Genomic DNA, 14,664 nt, shown 5'->3' with positions numbered 1-14,664 from the left:
CCGGCATTATGCATGGCAGGGGTAATTTGCATTTTGTGCTCTCTGCTGACTGGGCTCTGAAAAGACCCCATGCAGATATGACCTAGATTCCAAAAGACATTTACATGGTTCACATTCTTGGATTTCCAAAGGATTAGATGTGTGAATGTCTTCAAGCATCTTGCAGAAGTCCTAAACAAATGCTTTCTAAAGCTTGTGTCCCTCATGCATCTGTTTTGTTCTGTAGCTCGAAGTGAATTTTAACTTTGCTGCAATCCAGAGGCCTCAAGAATCCAGCCTGTAATCATCTTACCTTCTCTATGACAATGAGTGATGAACAAAAAGTCAGAAAGAGACTGAAAATGTTTGATGGCATTTGGTTCTTCCAGGCCAAGTTATTAATTAAAGCTGTATCATAGTGCCTCCACTTGATCTCTCAGGAGCACAGAAAGGCAGTGACCTCAACCCAGCAACAACAGTTTAAACAGTTCTGGATGCATTCTTCTTTCAAAACCCCACCCGAGAATCAAAAATCGCGACTCACTGTGTGATTTTGCAGAGGTTCTGGAACATCTTCTCTGGATTCTGTCCGTCGGGTCCGTCCGTCTGTCCCGTCTCCTCCAGCTGCTGCACCTTCTGCAGAGCGACGCTGACAGCGTAGCGCAGGAACTCCGTGCTGGAGCGCAGCACGGCCAGGCTCTCCTCGTGGCTCTGGGCATTGTCCCTGCAGGACCACAGCTGTCAGGGAACTGGGCATGCACAGAGCAAGCTCAGCGGTGGCCTGTGAGATCCCAAACTCAATATGCACTTGCAAATAAAATCTCTGGATGAACTGAGGGTGGAAAAGACCCTTTGTTTTGGTGGCTTCTAGCGAACACTCGGAGGATAAGAGTTGCCTTTCCAGGCACACTAACACATGTTTTGAATTGATGTCTGGCTCTGCTCCACAGAGGACCGGACACCTTCTCACCTGAAGAGAGCTGTGAGCAGAGTAGATACAAAACCCATGGACAGGAAGCTCCGTGCAGTTTTGTTGTTCAAGGCAGATTTGTTCTTTCCAGCTTTCTCCTTCAGGATTTCAGAGAGTTTGTTGTAACAGGTAAACAGGCCTAGGACATCCTCAAACTTATTCTTACTGCAATAAAAGAGTAGAAAGCATTAATGGAGAAAATGCATTCTTGGAGTTTCCCATTTGAAGCTTCAGCTGCCAAATTACACAATGATGCTGCCTAAATGATGAAACCTATTACATCTCCCTGCCTCCCTAACAGTGTGTACCTCACTCAATCCTCCTCAATCTACTCTCCTACAAAATGTCAGGTCCCATCTCCCACAACACATGACATTCCAAATGAAAACACTCCCCAAGGCTCTGTGAGTGGCTGTGCCACCAGGCACTCTAGCTCAGATCACTGATTCTGTGTTGGCACTAGCATCCTGTGCCTGCAATGAGGCTGTACTCCAAACAGCTGGGCAAATAATAGAGGGCAAGATTTAATGTTTTACCTGAAATTCCCGATTTTGAAATTGTACTCAATCAGAACCTCACAAATTCCCATCACCTGAATGGCATAGATGTTATTTTTTACACCGACACCAGAAGACAGTGAAAAATCTGCTGATTTATCCTGAGGGATAAAAGAAGCAAGTGAAAAATCTTTTCAAAACCTGACAAGAAATCAGTGTCTTCTCCCACTGAGTCAAGCTGAAAAATCTGATTTACCAGTTCAAAGTCTTCCAACTCGCTCTTGATCATCCGGCGTGTGACAGATTCTAACATCTCTTCAAAGTCTTGCTCAAATCCCACACCCTCCTCCTCCTCCTTGTCGTCATCTTCAGCTCCTTGGCACAGATGCACAGTGCTCTTGTACCAGGAGAGACAGTGCTGGATGCAGCAGAGCAGGTGGGCCTGCAGGAAGCAGCCACACAGTCACACTCAGCCTCTGAGCTGGAGGTCACTGCCAGAAGTGGACACGGGCCAGACTGTTCTGGTGGGATGGAAAGAGCTGTAGCTGCCTTTGTAACTGCCTTGAGTCTTGAGGATATGCCTCATTCCCAAACTGGGGGGATCAGTAATCTCACACAGAGCTACCCAGCTACAGCTTCAGACAGTGCTCTCTGCCTGAGCTTTTCTGGATGGGATATAAAGACAACTCCCCCAGTCCCTCTACCCAGCCACCTCAGGTACTGTAAGAGATGGAAAGGAATTTCCAAAGGGACTCTCTCTCTAGCTGAAGTGTCTGCTCCCTTCCTGAGGGTGCTTCTGCATGCAAGCGTCCTTAGGGGGAAACAAAATGATTAATTTGAATTTGTTCCCTTGGAAATCTAACAATTTGTTGAGGTCTCATCTCCAACAATTTCAAAAGAGCAAAACCAAAGGACAAATCCTTCCCCCTGTTACACTCACACCAGGCACAACTATTTTATGTGGAATTAAGTTAAAGGAGGGGAAAAAAGCCCTGCAGGGTGAACTCAGTAGAGGATAAGAGAAGAACACTATTCCTAGAGCATTTTTCACACAGGTCCCCACAACCACTGTGCTTGGGGAGCTCTAATAAATAGCCTGAGGTAGGGGAGAGATGCCCAGCTCTGGTGCCATTAAAAGAATTGCTTCAGGCTAGAAGAGGCTGAAGAAGCACAAGGTATTCAGCTCATGTAGGAGAACAACTAAAATGCTAGTAAAAGATGAGCTGGCAGCTGTGACCAACCAATATAGTCCTTACCAGTGGTTCTTGCAGAAAGATTTGATCTCCTTGAGCCATAATACATCCCTCCAGTTTGAGTGGGGGCAAGAGGTCTGGCTGGGGCAAGTAATATTGCTGTATCTGTCACAGAAAACAAGAAATAAAAATAACCAGTTACTTGGTAACTGAGCCTCTTAAGATGTTTGAAAACAGAGTACAATAATCTTTGTACCCCCTTCTAGAGAGCAAATGGCACTGTGATAAGGGGACTGTACATGAGCCACATCATCTGCTCTACTGGTGATTAAAATCCCTTCTTGAGTTGCTCCTGTACCTCAGCCAGGACACATCAGTGCCCACCAACAAGATTAGCTGACCACTTGCTGTTGTGTTACCTCAACAAGTAACTTCACTTGCACCCCACCTGCAGTGTTAGCCCTCTTTAAACAGTGAGGATCAATGGCTGATGCTGCTATAGAAAGTTATAGATACATAATGATGCTATAAAATTTTATACCTTTACACCAGCTTACTATTAAGTGCCCTCTGTTACCCAAAAGCTGTCTTGGCTGTGTTCATGTTCCTTTCTCAGATCCTATACTGTCATGGGAAAGCTGGAATTAGTCAGCATGAACTCTTTGGATGATTAAAGGGAAGAAAATTACTTGTCTCAAAGAAAGCACAGCCTGTCCAATGGATTGAGGAAATGTGATTGTCTTGTTGCCATGAGCAACACTGCTGGGGGATGAGTTAATCCTCCCAGATCCTACATGGACTTGGGTATTCTCCCGTTGGGAGGACAGCAACAATAATTACTGTGTCAGCACATATCCTTGGGGAACTATGGGAGGGTAACTGCTGTGCACTGCTAAGGAACAGGGAGAGCACAAAGAACTTCTCTGGGCTCACACTTCCCACAGCACCTAAGAACTGAAGGGTTGGAAAGAGCTCCAAGAGATCCTTCCACTTCCACCCTATGGCAGGAAATGAACCCGTGTCCAGACGATTACCCAGTCTGCTCTCAGCATAGCAGGGCTTGAGCACCTCTTTAGGGAGGTGTCACAGCTCTCAGACATGTTCCCAGTGTGAGGGAGAAGTGGTTCCCCAAGATTTAACCTGAATTGTTTGTCATACTGCTTGAAGTGCAGAATTCTTTAAGAGCCCCTGCAGCCCCACCACGGAGCAGGACTTTACCTGGGATAAGAGTGTTTCCATTATAGAGCTGGCCAGCTGGGAGTTCCTGCGAAGGACATCATAAAAACCCTGGAGACAGGAAGGAAGGACAAGTTGGCTGACACAGCAGAGAACATGAACCACAGGCACAGTAAGTTGGCGTCATAAGACAGCAATGATACTTTGGCACTGCAAGGAACCATGAGGAAGCAACAATGTAAAACTCCATACCTGGCAAAGTAAAGGCACCACAGAAAGAAGGTATGAATCAGAAAAAGTATGAATTTCCTCACAGGGGCCCTCTCACAAGCTGTATCTCCCTAGCAGCAGTGGCATCAAGCCCAGAGTGACTTTCACTGCTATTTAACACTAGCACAAGATCCAACTTCAAACTGTGAAGCCCTGCTTCAAAGGCAAAACAAGCCAGTGGGGAAACTGTAGGAGGCAACAAATCCTGCAGACTGAGAAAACTCAGTGGATGGATAAAGCAAGCACAAGTTTTCTAGCAACAGTGACAAATACAAGCAGAACTTGCAGCTCATCAAAGGTCAAGACAAGAAGGAAACAAAACCTCTCTGACCTCTACAGGCTTTTTTTCCCCAAGGTGGTACCCCATGGTTATAACACAACCTAAGATATGCACCCAAAAATGGCCCTTTATAACAAGCCTATCACAACAGAAGTAAGGACAGCCAAGCTTTTATAGAAACTTGGAAAAGAAGACAGATCCCTGATGCAGTTTCTAAGGAAGCTTCTCTATACTTTCCAGACAGGGTTTTCTTTGGAGCCCATAATTAACTCTCAACAGCTCCACATCTACCCAATGCCTGTTATACCACTCCTCCACACAGGGCATCAAACATCCTTCCCATTCCCTAGGCCCTACCAGAGCAAGACAGACTTTGACATATTTTTGCTCTTAAACAATGTGTGAGCTGAAGAAGATACATCAACGTGTCTTTGGGTTTATGATGGTAAAAAAAACAACAGCAGAAGGAGTGAAAACATGTAACACATGGCCTGTGAAGAACAAAACTGAGCTGAAAGGCTGTTTTTCACAATAACATGATTATTTACCTGAGGCTAGAGAAGAATCAGACCACAGAAGAGCTTGTGGCTGTTTAAGAGACAGAAGAAACCATGTTTACCTCATATAACATGAGTCGAACGTCTGCTTGCTGGCTCAAACATCTCCTCAGGCTGCCCAGGATTTCCAGGCAGAAGGCCTCATTAGCTGCAGAATTATAGCAGGCATGAACATCTGCCTGGACCTGAGAAGGAACATTAGTCACGTTATACTGGTTACAATATCACAGCACAGGAGCAAGGTGGTAAGGGTCTGGCCCCTGAACAATCACTGAGATAGTCCTTGTGCTGCCAGGCTCCTCATCATTGGCATGGAGCAGTGGGAAGGCTCCCCAGAACACTGGTGCTGTAAGAGAGAATGACTTTGAGGAGCAACATCTCTAGGTCAGCTTCTCTTTGCACATTGCACTTCCTAAAGCTTTCCTTACAGGAAAGAAATCCTTACTGGATTTCCAGGACTAATCCTTACTAAAGCTGTATTTCCATTCTGGGGCAACACGTCCCTTTTGAGCTGTTTCAAACAGTGCATATTAGACACCAAACTGTCTCACATGTCCACACAGGGACTGCAGAACAGCTCTTACCTGAGTGGCACCAATGGCCTGGCTGCACTGGGAGGAAGACAAACTGCCCAGAACCTTAAAATTTCTTAACAGGAGCAAAAAGCCAGCAACTGCAGCTTTTCGAGCATCGAGCTGCCTGGGAATTGGGACAGGAAAGAGGGTTACATAAGGAAACATGGAAGCAAGAAGCTCAAAAGTACATAAAATACTAACTCAGCAATGAAAAAAAGGGCACAAATAGAGAGTGACTGGGCCTGTACAAGTGTATTTCCCAAAAGGGCAGTACAGTCCCAAACAGTCAAGAGCTGGGCAGTTTGCTGGAAATTCCCCTGCTCTACACTCACAATATTCAATCTCCTTTTTGTCCTTACAGTGCTCGTACTCAGGGAGAGCCCAGGCCAAGACCCAAGTATTAAATATCCCTTGAATGCTGGGAGAGTGTCACAGACCTCAGAGCTGGAAAATTCCTCATAGAAACCTAGTGTTTTGCTTTGCTCACAGAAATGCCATGTCTTTCCCAAGACCAAGTTCCTTGCTTTAAAAAATAATCCTAAATTTTGAATGCTATAGTCATAACCAGGCAGCCAAAGCATGACCAAGGCAACACCTTATAATGGATCAGAGGGAATGTGGCATCTCAGCATTCTGATCACTGGTTCCTTCCAGACCCTCCCTGGATGTATTCAACTGTGCTAGACACATGTTGGAATTGGTTTTAATTTTGCCTATGTATTTGGAGCTCCCAACAGCTTTCTGAACTGGCAAAGCCTATTCATTCAGATGGGGGCTGGGATTTGTGTCTCAGTTCAGTGGAGCTGTGACTGTGCCACAATTCCGAGCTAAAGGGACAGGAGATGTCACTGTCTAGTTATGGGAAGAACACTGTAAGAAGATACTTAGGCAAAATAAAAAAAAAACTTCTGCTCCAAAACCATAAATGAGTTGTATAAATTTTTTCAAAGAATCCTCTTCCCAGCTTACCTGGAAAAGATAGCTTTTTGGAGGACAAGTATCAGGGAGTCCCTCACTGACATGCTGACTTTGAGCAGAGGCTGGAAAGAAAAATAACCTTTGGAGAGAAAAGCACTAAAGCATGCCAAGGCCTTGGGGCATATGAGCTCATCTTCCTCAAGCCCATCTGGCCCTGCATTTCCAGTACTGTCATCAGTACAGTAGGAAGACCAAAACATTTAAAAATAGACAAGAAAACCCATAGAGCTGTGGCAGTGAGACACCTTAGCAGGTTAGTGAGGACACAGTGCAAGGGTTTAGGAAAATAACAGGTTGGACAAAGCAGGTAAAAGTTAAAACACCAGGGCAATATCTAAGCCCAGGAAAAGAGGAATACTGACATGGAACTTGGAAGGAGAAAAATCAATGTGACAGCTATAGCTATTTAGCTAAACATTGTAGACTTAGTTTTCTACAGGATACAGCATCTGGGCATCTTCCAGATGAAAGGTCAGCACAGAGCAGTTTTGGTCCCATGCCAGACCACACCATATGCTTTTGGCTAGAGGGCACATGCAAATCCATGCTTGAAGAACAGTTCCATGCTACACCGGACAACCCACAGCAGAGAACGAAAGCTCATTTCATGAGGAGGGTTATCAGATCATGCATGTAATTGTGGCCCAGAGCTGTCACTGGAACTAAACTAGCAAGGAGATACATGGAGAAATGCAAAGTTTTACCTGAACTGCACGGAGGAGCCCTTGCACTGTGTCAATGGGCAGAAAGGACAAATTATCAAAGGTCTCTGTGACTTTGGAGGATGAAGTCTGAAGCACGAGAGGAGCGGACACAACAATATTGGACAGCAAGTCTGAAAAATAAAAGGACAAAAAGAACAGTTGATGCCAAGAAGCCAGAAAAGCCTGAGCAGAGGATATCTGTAGAGCTAACAATTACAGACTAATCAAAGACCTTCCACAACACAAAGAGGTCATGATAAAATGAGCATCGACAAACTGAGTCCACTGCAGGCACCAAGTGTTAAAAATGCTCCCAGCCCAGCTGAAGGGCTTCACCCCACCAGAGGGCACTGAGATGCAAGGGAAGAGGCTGCAGCACTGACATCCCAGCAGCCCCAGTGGCTCCCAAACCTATAGAAGAGGAGAAGGCAAAGCTGGGAACGTGAAACAGGCAACTGACTGATAATTCTGACTTTCTTTGTGTCAGTTGTTCCATGGCAACTGCCTGCAAAAATACTTTTAATCTGTGATGAATACAAGGCAAAAACCTCAGTCAGAGGAGAAGGAACAACTGATTTTCTTAGCTTCAGGTGACTTCAGTAGGTACTTCAGGAACCAAATCACATCCTGGGCTGCATCAAAAGCAGCTTGGCCAGCAGGCTGAGAGGGGAATTCTCCCCCTCCACTCCACTCTGGTCAGAGCCCCCTTGGAGTACTGTGTCCAGCTCTGGGGTCCTCAGCACAAGCAGGACACAGACCTGTTGGAGCAGGTCCAGAGGGGCACAAAAATGCCCAGAGAGCTGGAGCACCTCTGCTGTTGAGATGGGCTGAAAGAATTGTGGTTAGTCAGTCTTGAGAAGCAGACTTTGGGAAAACCTTGCTATAGCCTTTTGGCACTCAAATGGGGTTTATAAGACAGGGACAGACTTTTTATCAGTAGGTGTTGTGATAAGAATAGGGCTAATAGTTTTAAAGTAATAAAAAGTAGATTCAGAGTGGATATAAAGAAGAAATTTTTTACAGTGACGGTGTTGACACATTGGCCCAGGCTGCCCAGAGAGGTGGTGGATGTCCCATCCCTAGAAACATTCAAGGTCAGGTTGGATGAGGCTCTGAGCAACCTGGTCTGATGGAAGATCTCCATGCTCATTACAAAGCAGTGGACTGGATGACCTTCAAAGGTCCCATCCCACCCAAACCAAATTTTGTGATCCTATAATGTGATTTGAGGAGCTGTGTTGTGACTGTCCACAGAGAAGAGCACATCTCTCTCTCTTTTCTGTTACCTATGAAGTGGCTGACAGGAGATGCTGCTTTTGTGAGGACTCTGTTCAGGACCTGCTCAAGAATATCACTTCTGATGGGCTCATGTACCTGAATGAGGAAGAAAAATAAATAAAAATCAAAAAATTTAAGACATTTCTGAACTTCACAGCACAGATACTGTACAGTGCAAAGAAAATCTAGATGTGGCAGATAAGCAAGGCCACCAGAAGTCCCGTTTGGTGAAGATGAATGGGTTTCAATCCAACCGTGTCAAATTTTATTTGTACCTCTGAATTTCTCTACATTCTCTACCTCTGCAGTTTCTTGGAAACTGTAATAGGGATTACACAAATATCATGACAGCAGGAACAGACATGAGGATGGCCTCTTGCAGCTGGAAAGGGGCAAATAAGAGCCAAAATCTAGTACTGTCTACAAAACACTCATAATTGATATAGCAAGCAAGGTTTTGACACCCTTTACCAAGAGAGAATAAGAACAGAGTTGTTCTACCTTCACAAAAAAAAAAAAAAGTCCTCTCCAAAGCATACACTACCTTAAATGTTTCCAGCAGGATACTTGCTCCCAGTCTGCAAGCCTGCTGGGCTGGCATTTTTGAAAGGCCATAACTGTTATCAGCAGCTTTTCCTCCAAAGGGCTTTTTTGGTTCATAGGACTCCATTAGGCTGAAGCCGAGATCCACCAGGCCCTGAGTAACATGGTCCCAACCAAATGCACTGAGGAAAACATTAAACAGATGAGGAAAGAAACAATTCAGTCATAGGGAAGTTTAGATTAGAGCAGAGGTAAAATCTACTGCAGTCATTCCAGGGTCCAGAGCAGCAGTGAGAGACACTTGATGACAGCAGAAAAGATGACAAGCCTCACAAGCCTGTGACTGTCCTTAGGCTGAAGGACAGCTGCTCAGCACACTCTGCAGTCCTGGTTCTCCATCACAATTCCTTTCCAGCCCAAAGGTTTCCTCACTGTTGGGAATGACATGCCATCAGATCTGACCTCAACATAACAGGCTACAGCTGGGATGCATCAGTACCCCACTGATGTCAAAGTCTTCAAGTTGGAGAAAAAGAGATGAGGAATGCCTCCTATCAAACTAAAGGACAACTAGTGACAGACCAGAGGTATCCCACACAATGTTTAAAGGACTAACCAGTGAACCAGATTAAACAGTGAATTTATTCCTCATCCCTTGATCAGAACACAAACTACAGCCAGCAGCATGGCTCAACACTGCAGATTAGGCCCTGATCAGTTTAGTCCTTTGTACCACCAGACCCTGAGATTTGAGGCAGAATGAACAGATTTATACAGCCTCATGTTGTTGGGTGTTTTTAATTCGCTAATATAAAACTGGGATAAAACCTTTGGATTTTGACACTGATCCCTGCGGGCACATGGTCAGAAGTATTTAGCATCCCAGAGTGTTTTAACAAAGCTGAAACTCTCCCCACTCCTAAAGCCCACTGAATGTTCTGCAGCACGTGGCAGCAACTCACCTATTTTTCACCACTTCCAGAATGACAGCAGTTATATCATACTGTTGAGGAAACAAATCCTGCAGAAACTTGGAGGCCTGAAGGAACTGCAGGTCCTTGCAGCTTCTTGTGATTGATGTTTTCAAGAAATCAAATATCTGGAACATAAAACCATTAAGTGTGAGGAAATGATCTTTGAAATGGGACCTGTATAATCTTGGGTCTGTTCCAGTAAGAGCACTAGCCAGACACAAGTTCCACTACAGCCTGCCAAAAATTTTAACTCATTTCTTTGTCAGAACAAATACACCAGTCTCATTAAGTGCCTCAAGGAGGGTGACTTGCTGCCAGATGCTCTTCATGTGGCCACCACAGAGCCAAAACATTAGAAAACTAAGACTGCTTTTCTTCTCATCCTAAAATACCAACCCACAGGAATCACTACTCTGGGAAATTGTGATATTGCTCAGAGGTCTTTTACAGTGTTTAGTAAAGTACAGCATACCAATGATCTAACTGCTTACCCGTGAGAATCCTGAAACCATTCTGAGCCTAATTCTGATGGGACTCTGACCTACCCATGCTTCCTTTCCTTTACAGGGAGTGCAGAATGCACCCCATGGAAGCTCTCTCTCCAAGCTAATCAAGCACATACCTGCTCTTGCAGTCTGTGTTTTACAGCAACTGACAGCAGAAGAGCCACGCTGAAGGGACACAGGGCTCTACCAGGGTCCTTCTGTTGCTCAGTCTAGGAAACAGCAAGGAGCAGTGAGAAAACTTGTTATCTTCAACTGAAACACCCTGGAAATTAAGAAGCCATCAAGCACATGCCTCTTCAAACATATCACAGAACTCACTAAAGAGAATCATAAAAATGATTAAATCCCTTGTCTAGATAACAAACTAAGTTTTAAAACTCTGTTTCAGTATGCTCAAGAACAGTGGCTGCTCCATCTTTGCCATACCTTCAGATGTCTAATTAGCTCCTCACCCAGGTCCTGGTCCAGGTTGATGACAGAAACAATGTGGAGAATGACTGTGCCTTCCACGTGGCGGAGCTGGTCCAGGGGCATTGTGGCCACCTCAAGGTCCACTGACCTGTGAGTTTTACCAGAAAATAACAAGCCATCCAAAGCCAGAAATCATTCCTTATGGATCAAGAAAGATGTTCTTGTACAAGGTTTAACTTCAAGGAGCCCTGGGCAGGACCAGTGTGACTACAAATAGCCAGGAGTAAAGAAAGGGTGTGACAGAGCAAGAACTTACTGTGGAACACTCTGTTCTTCCTTCTGTCTCTTATCCAGCTGATTGAAAAAACTGATGATTCCTTCCAGAACAGTCTTCTTACTGCCCTGCAAGACAGGACATTACATTAAGCCATTGCAGGTCCTGCAGTAACCCAGAGAACAATACCCTCACCTATCACAAATCTCAGGGTATCCTTCATTTCCCTCCATAAATTGCTAAGGGAGGTGAGTGCTTCTGTATGGCTCATTTCCAGATTTCCAGTTTTTATATTTCTTTTGACTGCACTTATTTTTCTGACTGCATTATCAAATAGCTGGAAGAAACTCAAGCTCTTGGGTGTTCTGATTGTCTTTTTTTTTTTTTTTTTGAAGTTGTTATTAATTAGAAAGGATCCTTTATGTTTAAATCAATTGGGAAGGCTTTCAAACTCCTAACCTTAAATAACAATGTAACAATACATTTTGGCCAGTGGACCCTGTTGACCCTCTATAACACACATATAATTTGTCTTTGGATCATTTTGGTATTGACTTGGTCACAAATGAAGCAAGGAAAAGAGCCAGATCACCCTGTCAAAAGGCAGAGATGTCCTTGGCAGTCTCTGCTCTGGAGAAGAGCACAGGAGATGACACATTCCCAGTACAAGTCAGACTACAGCCCAGTAGACAATCATAGTGCATGAGCTATTATTGTAGCATGCAGGTCACAGAGAGTGAGCAAAACCACAATGAAAAAAACCAATCCTCTGTGTTGTCTGCTAGGTCTGTGCTCATCCCTTATTTCCCAAAGGTTTGCTTCTTTTCCCACAAAGAAGACCATGATCCTATCTTTCTCTGAGCAGTCAGCTTCTTCAGCCTAGAGGGAGTTAGAGGAAAAAAAAACCTAAAGATGTTCCATTTTATCCCTAAAGCGTGGTTTGGGATCAATCAGAATCCCTGCCAAAATCCAGACTGTAGATCACTCTGGACATTTTTTTTCTCATGGAATAAACCTGGGGAAATCTAGCTCCCATGAGCTTTTACCTTTGCAGAAAGCAACAGCAACTGATAGACCAGAGGGGGAATTTCCTGCAGGTCTAATCTGGAGAACATCCTCAGGATCTTTTCCACCACAAACTGCAGCTCCTCTCCTGATAATGGAATATCCCTGTGGAATCAAAGATTTTTTTTTTCAGAAATATATTATTTATTTGCCAAGTGTCACTAATACATGGACTAAAAACCACAATGCCATGCCTAGATGTGTTTTGCATCCAAATGGATCTGGTGTGGATGTTCATTGGCCAACCATCCATGGTGCTTTGCCTGCTATGGTCTGATCTCTTATTTGTACTTGCCCAAAACTGCTTGTGAAATAGGACACAGACAGGACCATAGCACAAGTTGATGTTGAAGAGAAAAACAATTACCTGAACATGTTAGCAAGATGTATTACACATCGAGGATCCCACCTGGTAAAACAGAGATATGTTGGAAGATTGAGAGCAAGCTGGATAATAATTTAGCTCTTCCCTCCTACACAATTATTCAATGTCACCATTTCCCTGTTACATTCTGATACTAAAATTAGAAGCCAGATTTCCACCAGAAATCATCAACACTAGTCTAACCACCCACACTTCCATAGTTCTGAACTGCCCCAGCTCCTTTAATAACAAATACCACAAAAGGAGCAAAACCAAGGACTTTTGTGACCAGCTCATGCAACAGTCTCACAAAATTTGGGAACAGGGAGCTTCCTTGCCTTCCCAGCGAGAGCAGACACTGTCACAGAGGGCACAGATTCAAGGGTGACAGGACACACAGCTCATGGAGATGTCTTTTTTCCAAGCACAATGTGAAACACAATGTTTTGCCATGTAACCAAGACCTGCCAGACATACGTACTTGCTGGAGCAGAGGGTATTTATCAGCTGTTTCTTAAACTCTTCCCCATTCAGTTCACCTGAAAAAGCAAAAGTCTTAGGAGTTGATTCCAGAGGAAGAAAGGACAAGCTGCAGAGAAGGAGCTGATAGGGGTTACCTTTTCCATAAGCCAGGTTCTCCTTGGAATTGGCCAGTGCTGTGAGAACAGTGGAAAACAGCTCCAAGGATTTCCCATTGGTCAGGCTGCCCCCTTTAATAACATCCACAAACAGGTTGGCAAGCTCTGCTAATGCATGGCCTGGTAGCTGGCGGGCCTGGGAGAACATACAGCAGGAGAGAGCCTGAGGCAGCACACAGAATGCCACATATACATCCAAACTGTCACCAAAACCCAACAGAAGACAGAATTTCTTACAGGGAAATGCTCCCTTTAAAGGAAAATTTGGCCTTGAGATCTCCGTTTTGTACTGTTTTCTACAGAACAGATCGTTAAATGTGATTATAGGTTTGGAGTTTTGAGCCTAAGACTAAACATCTAAAGATAATCAAATCCACACAGAGCCAGCTAACTTAGTCTAGGGAAGAAGATCCATGGAAAGGATAAACTAATTTTCCTCAGTGGCTTAGTGAAGTATCTCAGTTTACATATTAAATTATACTCAGCAGAACCCAGCAAAGCCAGCCCAAAGGAGCTTTACCTCCAGCATCAGCAGTCCTATGATTTCAGACACCTTGCCCAAATGCAGGTCCCCTGACTCCACCAGTGGGATGCAGTGCTTGTAAACCTGGAGTCTCCTGAGAACACCGCTCCTCTGGGAACAGGGGGAACCTTACAGCAAGCAAATACAGGGACAAAAAATGGGGAAAAAGTTATGCAAGTAACAACACCTTGCTAAACTACAGGAAATCAGCAGGGATAAACTGTCACCTGGCTGCAACTTCTCATTTTACCTACTTGACAAAATAAATAAAAAACTCCAGAGAACAGGAAATTAGATATTTGGATAAATTAGTCGGCCACTCTATTATCACATTCCGTGATTCACTCAACCTGCTGCCAGGGATCAGGAAGTGTCAAAATTCTGAGGAGAACCAGCTTGGCGATTAGCTGCCATCCGGCCAGCTCAGTCCCACTGCAAGGTACCAAAGACTCTCAAAAGTAAATCGCGCTTCCCACGGGCTTATCTAGTCCAGTTTGCTATCTGCCCTGTGTCGTGCTTCCCTGCGACAGCCCTGAGGAGCGCGTTTCTTACCAAAAGTGACACTTCCCTGTGCTGCAGCAGGGCTGCACACACCGAGCGCAGCTCACACATCACCCACCTTTGAAGATCCCCCTCAGCAAAGCCGCCGTCTCCCTGCCCTTCAGGGCCTGCCTGGTCACCATGTCACCCAGCTGCAAGAGAAGGGGACGCTGTGAGCCGCCCGCGGAGCAGGCATTCCCGCCCGGCCCGCGGGCCCCGCGCACCTCGCCCTCCGCCAGGCTCTGCAGGGCCTCCTGCAGTCGCTCGGGGCCCTCCTCGGCCGCCAGCGACAGGATGCGCTGCGCCATGGCACCGCCCGGCACCGCCCGGCACCGCCGGGCCGCCGCTCCGACCCCGAAATTCCCGCCC

General features: G+C 45.2%; 1 protein-coding gene across 1 annotated transcript in view; it reads right to left on the bottom strand.

The window, feature by feature from the left end:
* FANCI (FA complementation group I) overlaps positions 1-14,664 on the bottom strand; it is a 23,923-nt gene extending 9,259 nt beyond the window's left edge. Inside the window, exons 1-23 of the mRNA XM_079318221.1 lie at positions 14,520-14,664; positions 14,375-14,447; positions 13,753-13,883; positions 13,212-13,368; positions 13,076-13,133; positions 12,598-12,639; positions 12,212-12,335; positions 11,208-11,293; positions 10,907-11,039; positions 10,597-10,689; positions 9,963-10,099; positions 9,002-9,182; positions 8,466-8,553; positions 7,180-7,310; positions 6,467-6,537; positions 5,507-5,621; positions 4,985-5,107; positions 3,858-3,926; positions 2,703-2,804; positions 1,703-1,888; positions 1,486-1,607; positions 950-1,114; positions 524-703 (exon numbers count right to left, since the gene is read on the bottom strand). Coding sequence (XP_079174347.1) covers positions 524-703; positions 950-1,114; positions 1,486-1,607; positions 1,703-1,888; positions 2,703-2,804; positions 3,858-3,926; positions 4,985-5,107; positions 5,507-5,621; positions 6,467-6,537; positions 7,180-7,310; positions 8,466-8,553; positions 9,002-9,182; positions 9,963-10,099; positions 10,597-10,689; positions 10,907-11,039; positions 11,208-11,293; positions 12,212-12,335; positions 12,598-12,639; positions 13,076-13,133; positions 13,212-13,368; positions 13,753-13,883; positions 14,375-14,447; positions 14,520-14,603 — 2,651 coding nt within the window. The 5' untranslated portion in view covers positions 14,604-14,664. The remainder of the gene's footprint in view (positions 1-523; positions 704-949; positions 1,115-1,485; positions 1,608-1,702; positions 1,889-2,702; positions 2,805-3,857; positions 3,927-4,984; positions 5,108-5,506; positions 5,622-6,466; positions 6,538-7,179; positions 7,311-8,465; positions 8,554-9,001; positions 9,183-9,962; positions 10,100-10,596; positions 10,690-10,906; positions 11,040-11,207; positions 11,294-12,211; positions 12,336-12,597; positions 12,640-13,075; positions 13,134-13,211; positions 13,369-13,752; positions 13,884-14,374; positions 14,448-14,519) is intronic.

This window comes from Erithacus rubecula (assembly GCF_903797595.1).
Source record: "Erithacus rubecula genome assembly, chromosome: 14".
In the NCBI taxonomy this organism is placed as follows: domain Eukaryota; kingdom Metazoa; phylum Chordata; class Aves; order Passeriformes; family Muscicapidae; genus Erithacus; species Erithacus rubecula.
This window is presented reverse-complemented; position numbering and strand designations above follow the sequence as displayed.